At 34.1% G+C, this 10,058-nt stretch overlaps 1 protein-coding gene across 1 annotated transcript; it reads right to left on the bottom strand.

Moving 5' to 3' along the window:
- Window positions 1-797: 797 nt before the first annotated feature.
- LOC110411626 (uncharacterized) lies at window positions 798-6,061 on the bottom strand. Its single transcript, XM_021421862.2, has 4 exons — window positions 5,904-6,061; window positions 4,684-4,939; window positions 3,073-3,984; window positions 798-2,035 (listed from the first exon to the last, which is right to left on the bottom strand). Exons 2-4 carry the CDS (start codon window positions 4,744-4,746, stop codon window positions 1,175-1,177), a joined length of 1,836 nt encoding a protein of 611 aa, XP_021277537.1. The 5' UTR covers window positions 4,747-4,939; window positions 5,904-6,061; the 3' UTR covers window positions 798-1,174.
- Window positions 6,062-10,058: the final 3,997 nt, after the last annotated feature.

The raw sequence follows: 10,058 nt of genomic DNA, 5'->3' as shown, positions 1-10,058 counted from the left end.
TATATTATATATTTTATTTTAATTATAACATTACAAAATACTTTTAACAAAGTAATAAAGTTGAAAGATAAAAATGTGCAATGTAATGTGATTGCATTAGTTTTAGACTGTAATCACATATCATCTCTTGACTGTAATGTAATTGTATTACAATCTAACATTGTAGTGATCTATTATAAAATAAACGCTGTAATGTAATTTAATTAGACACATTACAAAGAATGTGCTCTCACTTTCCTCATACCAACGCTACTTAAGTGTTTAGCTTAATTATGCATTATTCTTTCCAACGTACTTTACTAGAAGTTGTTCATGTGAGCATTTTGTTTTCCTGTTGGCTGATGGAAATTGTTTACGTTCCATCTTTAGGTTTTAATGGTTTTCTATAATCCTCTTTCTATACAAATGTTTTCTAGTGGTTTTTGTAGGATAAAAAGAAATACACATGAAAATTAAAGCAAAGATTACCATAAATGCATGTCTTTACTCAACATCTCATTATTTCACAAAGCATAAATCAAAGTTTTCCTTTTTCTTTTTTTTTCTGTTGAATGACTGAATCCTAAAATTCATGTTTCTTCTTTTCATGCATAACTTAAGAATTTGAAAATAAGCTATTGGTTTTGTATGGGACATGGAGCTTTTAATTCTTGCTAGTAGTCTCTAGGTATAATTATGAACTATCCAAATAGAAATGCGATTATATATTATAGTACTATTAAGCACAAATTGAGATCAATTGAATAAATTTTATGTTCTACTATATTCGACCTTCCCCTGATACCTGCATTCACAAATTGACAATGTTCTGACTAATTATTAGCTCAGGAAATTTCATTTAAACCATGAAAATATTCATAGTGTATTTCAGATCTTCACCTATGCTAAAGGGCATATAATATAGGATCGAAAAACATTGTGTTACTTTTGCAACCAAATTGGCAGTAGCCCTTTTCTGGCCTGCCTGATACCAACAATGTGTATCTCAGCAGTGTAGGCAGCCATTTAATTACTTACACAAAATGATCGTATAATCAATGGTCCAATAAATATGATGGTATGTGTTGAAGAACAGCTTCAATATCTACAGCTTTAAGTCATCAGCATCTCCAAACTCCAATGTGCCGAAAAAATCAAGCTACATGATCTCTGGACGGTGATCCACAAATCCTCATCAGTTTATGAACACCAATTTACATGAATTTACAAACTGCACGTGCATCTTCTCCCTTCTTGTTAACTGCTTCCGGCATATAATCCCTGGTTGCACCCCTAGAACACTTGCATGAGCGAGATACATAGAGGAAGAATCGTATTTCTTCAACACCATTTGGCTTCTAGTTTTAGCAGTAGATGATCCATTTCGGTCAGTCGTAGTTACTCCAGGTATCTGCAAAACATCAGAATAAGAAGCACTAAGGTTTTGTTTCTTATAAATCTTCTCCAAACTCTCTGCTGGTATCTCATCCGTATTATTTGATGCAACGCCTCGATCTATATTTTTCACAATTCTTCTTGCTTCACTTAATAAACCAACAGCACGCCAAGCATCTGCAACAAGCTGTATGGTGTTCCTGTCAGGAGTGATACCCTTCTCGTCCATAATCTGCAATAGTTCTTCAGCTTTCCATGGCTGTTTTGCTTCCCCATATCCCCATATCAAAGTCTCATAAGTAGTCAAATTCGGGGAAATATCGATTTCACACATTTTCTCATAAACTCTGGCTGCATGGTCCATTTTTCCAGCAGTGCACCACCCGCTGATGATGGTTGTGAAGATTACAACATTTGGATGCACACCAAATTTACTCATCAAATCGAGGAGTGATTCAGCCTCTCCTGGCTCTCCAGCACGAACATAGCCTTTCGCCAGTATGCTAAATGCATGAGCGTCAGGTTCTATACCAGCCTTCACCATGTCATCAAAGATCTCCTGGCATTTCTCCATCAGCCCTGCAGAGCTCCATGCATTCATGATCGTGCTAAATGTTATAACATCTGGTTTGACCCCAAATTCTTCCATCAGTGTCAGTGCCTGTTGAATTTAAGCTTATTGTAAGCAATTTATTACAAGAAATATAATGAATTGGTGCTTTCAAATGCTATACAGCTGGGCAAAGGAACCATGTGAAATGTGTTTTTACATTTTCTCAACTAGAAAATGATGTTGTTATTGGGTTATTGGGGCAGAATAAAGCTTTTCTACTCCACCTAGTAATACGCTTATCATTAGGGAAAGCATAGAAACGGAACATGAAAGTAAAGCAGAAACTTGCAATACAATGAGCTACCAATGGCAGATTAAAGATTCTATTCTTCATTTTCCTTTAATTACACAATCTCAGCACAGGAACAACCTAAAATCATCCAATTTAAAAGGACTATAACGTGCTTGTCTAAAGAGTAAGCTTCACAACTTGAATCTCTCTAGTGAAGGAAAAGTTCAAATCCAGAACTAACAGTTCAGAGTAAATTGCACCAAACATGCATGACTTTTGTTCAATATTTTATTTTCATATGTGACTTTTAAAACTTAATTTTTAAATCCATAATTTTTTTTAAAATGTTCCAAATTCATCCATTTGTCAAACGCCATTAAAACCCGACAGAATTTGCCATCTCAGCTTCATGTGGCACAAATCATAGGTAGGCCTGGACACTTTGGATGTCCATGTGTCAAAAAAATATTTGGCTTTTTGAGCTGGTATCTATGCCACAACGGCATATTCTATCAATTTTTAATAGTGGGTTGACAGAATGGATGGACTTGAAACATATTTACAAAGTCAAGAATCTAAAAATTTTGTTCAAAGGGTCATACATGAAAATGAAATATTTGTATAAAGGTTGTGAATGATTTGCATTTTACTCAACAATTCATAACAGAAAGTTTGACCATTTGTTATCCTTGAGATTTCCAGAAGCCCTTTAAACTTAGCACATGGAGAAATACCTAGTGCATGATTCCAACATGTAGCATTTTAGCTCTTTGAACATGTTATAATTCTACTAGATGAAGGAGAATAATTTTTGAGAAAAAAAAGACATGCTAGCATCAAAGTTGAAACTCACCTCATCAACGCCATCGGTATCTGTAACATCTAGAAACCCTTTTATCAGAGAGTTGAAAACAACAAGGTTTGGCAGCACTCCTAGCTCCTTCATCCTGTACACAAACCTCAAAGCTTCTGTCATATTACCTTCTTTAGAATATCCAGTCACAATGATACCACAAGTACGCTCATTAGGAGCCACTTTGTTGTTTTGCATCTCGAAAACCATCTGTTCAGCCCTGCAAGTCTCCCCAGTCTGAGCATAGGCTCTTGCTATTGTATTATAAGTGACAACATCAGGATGCATACCAGATGCCACCATTCTGTACACCACATTCCATGCTTCTTGTATGTTCTTTTTGTTGCACCAGGCTCTAATTAGAATATTATATGTCCTATCATTTGGTTGCACATTTTCATCCTGCAGCATTAACTCCAGTAATTTTGAAGATTCTTCAGCCTTACGAATATTTCCATATCCTTTAATAAGAGTATTAAAAGTACTGGTTGTGGGCTTGCATCCACTCTTCTTCATTTTCTCAAAGATTTTCATGGCTTCTTTGACATTTCCAGATTCAGAAAAGGCATTGATCATAGCATTGAAGAGAATTGAATCAGGCTTAATACCACTCTCTTCCACTTTGGAGATAAGTGAAATAATGGCCTTGTAACGTTTCTGGCGGGTTAATGCAGCTACAAGAGTTGTGTAGGTCACACGAGTTGGCTTGTGCCCTTCTTCAGTTAAGCTGTTGAAAATAGAATGAGCTTCCTGAGGCTTCCCCTTCTCAATCAGAATATTCATCAGTTTAGTTCTTGCATGAACAGTCCGACAACCATTGTTTCCCAAGCAACCGATGCAATTGGATTTAACTTCAGAGTCTGCAGAAGGTGTAACTGAATTTGACTGATCCTTCTCATCTATATGTGACACCTGTGATGTTCAAAACAATCATAATTTGATCATTACTGTGCATGTGCTCATTTATTTAGGTAGACATACAACACAGAAGCACTGAACTGTGGAAAATCTTTTATCAAATTAAGCAGCATCATTCTTGTGTTTATTAGGATGTACTTCGATGCAGTTAAGAGAAAGGTACATGCAGCAGGTTAAAAAATTAATTAAACTAGTAAAAATTTAAATTATCAGATGTTATAACTTGTATGACTTAATCAGTTCTGCAGTTATGAACTGATTATTAAGCAGCTGAAGAACCATGTTAAACGCTAAGTCAGTGTCAAGTACTCAGTTCAGTGAAACAGAGTTGCTTAGGTAACTGTGATTAGCAACGACTTCCAATCTCAGCAACCATTTATAACACAAAGTATCAAACGAATTCAAAACAGATCAAGTTAAACGCCTGAGAAGCTGATCCATAAAAGGACAGAACTTTGGTTTCTCATTTTGGTTTCACTTTTCATAGATAACAGTTCTTCTAAGTATAACTTATTAAAATGTACAACTAATGATCTATTAATTATTAGACCAGGACCAAGTTCTTCAGCAAAGGTCACTTCCTTACACTTCAATAGGACTTGTCAAGGCCTCATGAAACGAAATTGAACAATATCTCAATTATATAACTTAACCAATAGGAAAAACAGAATAAACCAGTAGAAGCAACAATACCACAGCTGCTGATGCTTTAACTGGCTTCTTGCTTATGATTGTTCTCTCCTGATGTTTTCCCATGGCAATGGACCCTCTGTTAGTCACACTATTTGAAGTTTCTTCTCTGCTTTCCAATGTCTAATAAAACACCTTCTGCCGTTTGTTGGGTTGAAAATAATCACTTCCATGTCATATTTGGAGGTCAGGAACCTGTTTTCCAACCCAGATTCCTGTGCTTAAGAGTTACACCAAGAGAGCCTGTCCTAAATAGAATCTGAGAGGAATGCAGCAAAATCAACAGGGTATTGATCAGAAAAATAAGTGAAGCAATCATTGTTTTTCACAGGTAGGTTTTCCCAATGGCATCAAAAGGAAACTGTAAGAATAGATCCACTGGAGAAGGTTCTTAAATCAGCCCAACTTAGAACATATAAGAGAATTTTAAATGTAGCAAAAGAACATTAGATTCCAGAATGTCACATATAGTATGGAATAAGTCTGTTAGTTTTCTACTTGAAAGCATTTTTCTGTATCTGCACTCCTTTAAACCAACGTTAGCTTCCATGCAATGCCAAGAACTAAAGATTTTGGCAATTGTTTATATTCCATCTTACATAACCTACTTGCACAGCCATGCTTACCAACGAATGTTTCATTTCCTAGAAAGGCAATGAATGTTTCAATCTCTTAGAAACGAATTCCATGCTTCTCATAGTTTACAAGATTTCACTGATCAGCAAACTAAAACCCAGTCATCTACTCATCCCAATGAACCAAAATGAAAAAGAGAAAGAACAATGGTAGGAGGCATTTGACAAATACAAAACCCCAACAATGCTATACATCAAAATTTAAAACTTCATCATAATTCTGCCAAGCCAACCCAGTTAATGTTATATCATCCAATTCCAATTAAACCCAATTACAGAGACATATGAAGACTTAGTTGAAAACACCCAATTCAACATTCTACTCCACAAAAATTCATATTTGGGCTTGAAATAGTAGCAGATGTCAGTCCACTAACTATTATCTCCCTTAAAAAACCCCAATCAACATATTTCAATTATCATATGCTAATAATAAGTCAACATAAACAGATCACAAGTAATGTTTTCTAATGATCAAGATCAGACCCTGGAACTAACTTACAGCCTTTTATATTCTATGTTGAAGCAAATGTATACATATAATAACAACCCAGATTTCGAGAACATCTGAAGAAGTTCTGGTCATACCTCTAGAGGCAGGAGCCCGCAGAGCGTGGAAGGGGAAATGGGCTCTGCATGGTTACAGTTGAGAGTTTGTAACATGCAAGTGAGCAATGCCATTGAAGTAGAACAGAAGTGTGTTGGAATGTAGCGGGCGTGATGCTTGTGTTATGACATCCAACATAGATTCTTATCCATAAAATATTATCACAAATAGATTCAGTGGATAATTTTTTGAGGCTCTCAAAATTGTGTTGCCTCAAGTACCAGTTCATTATTTGTGGAAGCAGCTGCTGCCACGGCACCAACATTTCACAACATCGAGATTTTGAGCATATTTATAGACACGAAAGTATTTTTTTTTTCTGTTAAAAAATGAGAGCCCACGTGGACAAAAGTAAAGCTATAAATATTTATTAGCATGTATTTTAATTCTAAGATTTTTTTTAAAAAAATTATTTACTATATAAAATAATATCTACATTTAATATATTAAATAGTATCATATGAGTTATTAATTATTGAATTTAATATAATATTAACATCTTAAGTAATGTCTGATAATCATTAATAAAATATCTAAGTTTTGGTATAAATTTTAATTATTTTTCATGATTAAAATTTAAAATTCCCAACCTGAAATCTTACTTTGAATAATATAAGATTTATGAGATATGAATTAAAATTTTGCATCATGTAATTTAACAGTCCTTGCGTATCAAATAGAAAAATACTAATACATGCCTTTTAAAATTTAGAGTATTTGGAAGTATATGGTGTAGCTAATACGTACATAAACAATACTATTATGCAGGTGCGCAATACGTTATTCTTGGTGGCTGGTGTAGTTCTTATCTCTTCAATTAAAAGTCAAAATACTTAACTACATAATTCAATTTGTTTTTCTCTTCCTTTAGTTTTCTTCGAACAAACCTTACATTATTTGAATAATTCTGCAACTCATTAAATTGTTTGAATAATTCTGTCTGTAATATCTAAGGTTGAGATCTTGAGTCAAGTCACTATTTTAAATATATATATTGTGATTTTTATATAAAGATTTAACTCAAATATTATTAATAATTTGATTTTAAGTTTTTAAAAGTTATGTAATTTAAATTTAAATAATTATTAGACAAGTGGTGTTTGAATATGACTGATTACATATATTTTATCACTTATTTTAATTTTAAAAATAGATATTACACAAAAGCTATATAATATAATTTAATATCCTTTTATACCGATACTACTAGTAATACTACTTTATTTAGACAAATCTAAAACTTTAAAAATACAAATAAATTTAATTGTAATTATAGTCTCATAAGAGAACTTAATAATCATCCATAAAAATAAATACTAATAATTAAGGGAGCTAATGATTATGAGTAACAACCACTCCCAAGTCTTACCAGCCCAAACCGATAAAAGCCACTACTAAATTTGAGTACATTTTTTTTATTAAAAGGGAATCTTTAATTGTTTTGTTAATTAATCATAATAATTGTCAAGCTGCTTGCTTTTTGAATAGATATAATAACAAATATTTTCTTCATTTCGTCTTAGTAGCAGGCAGCCAAATAAGATGATGCGTCATGGAGATAGGCATGGGCTGACCCCCTCCTGGCAAGGTGGTCATCAATAGGACATGGGTTCCAAATTCTTCTCATAGCCTCCCCCTTCCTCTCTCTACCCCCATTCTTTTCTTCTTCACCTTCTCTTTTCTTTTTTCTCATAACATGTTGAGGATATGGAAATGGTACCAGAGCTGCTTATCTCTTCATCCTGTGAAAACACAAGTTATCAGCTCAGGTTTCCTTTGGGGCATCGGGGATATCGCTGCTCAATACATCACCCATTCCACCGCAAAGAAACGCCTTCAATACAAGGTAAGCACCTTTTCCCTTTTTCCAATCCCCAGAATACCCCTTTTTATCAATCTCATAGTTTCATATTGTTTTTTTTAGAACCTTTATACCCATTCTTCACCTATCTGTGCTATTGGGTATCTGTGTTGCTGTTATATCATTTGAAAGTTCCTTTTCTTTTTCTTTTTTTTAAAAGGGTACCTGCAAGCTTCGTTTTTTATGTTGGTGTCTTGTAGGTTCTTGCAATCTTCAATGATGGTTTTTATTTGGGATATTCCCTGTTCATCCACTGGGCCAGCATTGTTGCTTCTAACTATCCTTGATTCTTCTATATGCGCTTATTCGTAGCCTGTCGGTGATTGAATGCTATTGGTTGGTGATGTTCAAGGAATTTATAAACGTTTCATTTTTTAATGTTCATGTAAATTGTATCCAAAAAAACAAATGGTCATGTGAATTGAATTTGATGATGGCTCCTATTTCCAATGAGGCCATTATTGGAAAAATGTATGGCATTGCAAGAACAGATATGATAGGCGCTGGTTTTGTAACAGACTTATATTTGTGTCTTGTGATGAAGGTTTCTGTGTTTTCTGGTCTAAATGCTGAATGACTAATGCGGTCAATTTAGGTCCATAAGACATTCCAATGTGCTACAAGGGTTCACTTGATAGAAAGAGCTTTGAAGGAAAGCCTGCTCCCGTTGTTCTTCTCCATTTGCTGTTGTGGTTTAAACTGTTTACCCCTTTTCTAATCTTGAAAGATGCATAAGTGTTTCTTTGTTAGCATCAATGCATGCACATAGTTTATGGTCACAATGGCTTCATTGACACTAAGGTGTACAATTCTTAGTAGTCAAAAAATTGTTAATAACTAGTGAATTAAGTTTTGAGTTGCTTCTGTTTTATTTTCTTGTTTGTACTCTCGTTTACATTTAGCCTTTGAATAAAATGAAGTTAAAAATCTTAGATGAATAATAATGCCAATAGCATGAATCTGTAAATCTTGTGTGGTTGTGATTAAATAACTTGTTCCCATATAACTGTTTATTAGAGTTGATTGATCTTATAGTGGCACCAGTTTCCTTAAGTTTCACAGCAAGAATAACAAAACTTGCCGATACATTTACTTAATTGAACTGTAGAAATCATTTCCAAATCATGTATTTGGTGGTCAAGCAGTTGGTCCTTTAAGAGTTTGCTTTTGGTTGGTCCTATGCTTTCTGGTTGATATTAATTCTTGGTTTATTCATAATTGAATGCCATATTTCCTATATCCCTTACTCTCTATTTTAGTGTTTATTGTGCATGCAAGATTTTCCACTGTGACAAAGGTGTCACCTAAAGGAAATAGAACTACTCAGTGCATAGTTTATTCTATTTTCTTTTCACAGTTTGAGCTAAACTCTTTTGTATGGCATGGTTAATGTCATGATATCAAAGAATAATATTATTCATGTTGATCATTAATTAGTTTTACCAAATGGACATACGTTCTGTATATCATATTTTTGTACCCGTTGTCTAATGTTTTGTTGGTTAGAACCATAATTGGATGTTAGAAATACAATTTCTATTGATCAGCTTTAGTGGTTGCTGAAGTTGAGTTCTGGATAGATGAGCTCCTCTTACGTTAGTGAGACAATAATTGGTGTTTTGTTTAGCAGGATGAAGAGCAAGAATTTAAAGTCAATTGGAAACGGGTAGCTATCACAAGTATGTTTGGATTTGGCTTCGTTGGACCAGTTGGACACTTCTGGTACGTTTTGCTTCCTTGATCCTTTCCTGTGAGTGTTCTAGCATTTCTGTTTATCTGCTACACTATACTCTCTAATAGAGCACTGTCTTAAATTAGATTGAGGCTTGTGCTCAGAGAAAAAAAAATGAAATCTACCTTAGAAGGTAGTTCTTGGAGTTGGGAGAGCATTTGACAGTTAGTGAGAAATTATGTTTTAATATGTACAAATAATGAATCAATTTATCTGATCTACGGATAATTGTGAGTTAACCTTCTTCATGTATCCAGGATATTCAAGGTTTTTACTGAGGCTAAAGTATAGGTAGGAACAAGAAAATTGTCTTGAAATTCCAAACACTGGTGCCTTGAATACATATGAAAAGAGCTTGCAGAATTCCTCTTAGTTCTTCCAGATTAATAGAACAAATATGAAGAAGACTGGAAGGAAAATTGTAAATGAGAACTTAGAACTAGCTTTTGAAATGAAATTAGGGAACACAATTATGTCTCTAAAATTGGCAGTGGTAAGTATCCCTTGAATTGAGTATGCTGGATGCAGTTCATAAGTTGACCT

Source organism: Theobroma umbraticum, unplaced genomic scaffold (genome assembly GCF_002168275.2).
Source record: "Theobroma umbraticum cultivar Fairchild unplaced genomic scaffold, ASM216827v3 scaffold_56.0, whole genome shotgun sequence".
In the NCBI taxonomy this organism is placed as follows: domain Eukaryota; kingdom Viridiplantae; phylum Streptophyta; class Magnoliopsida; order Malvales; family Malvaceae; genus Theobroma; species Theobroma umbraticum.
This window is presented reverse-complemented; position numbering and strand designations above follow the sequence as displayed.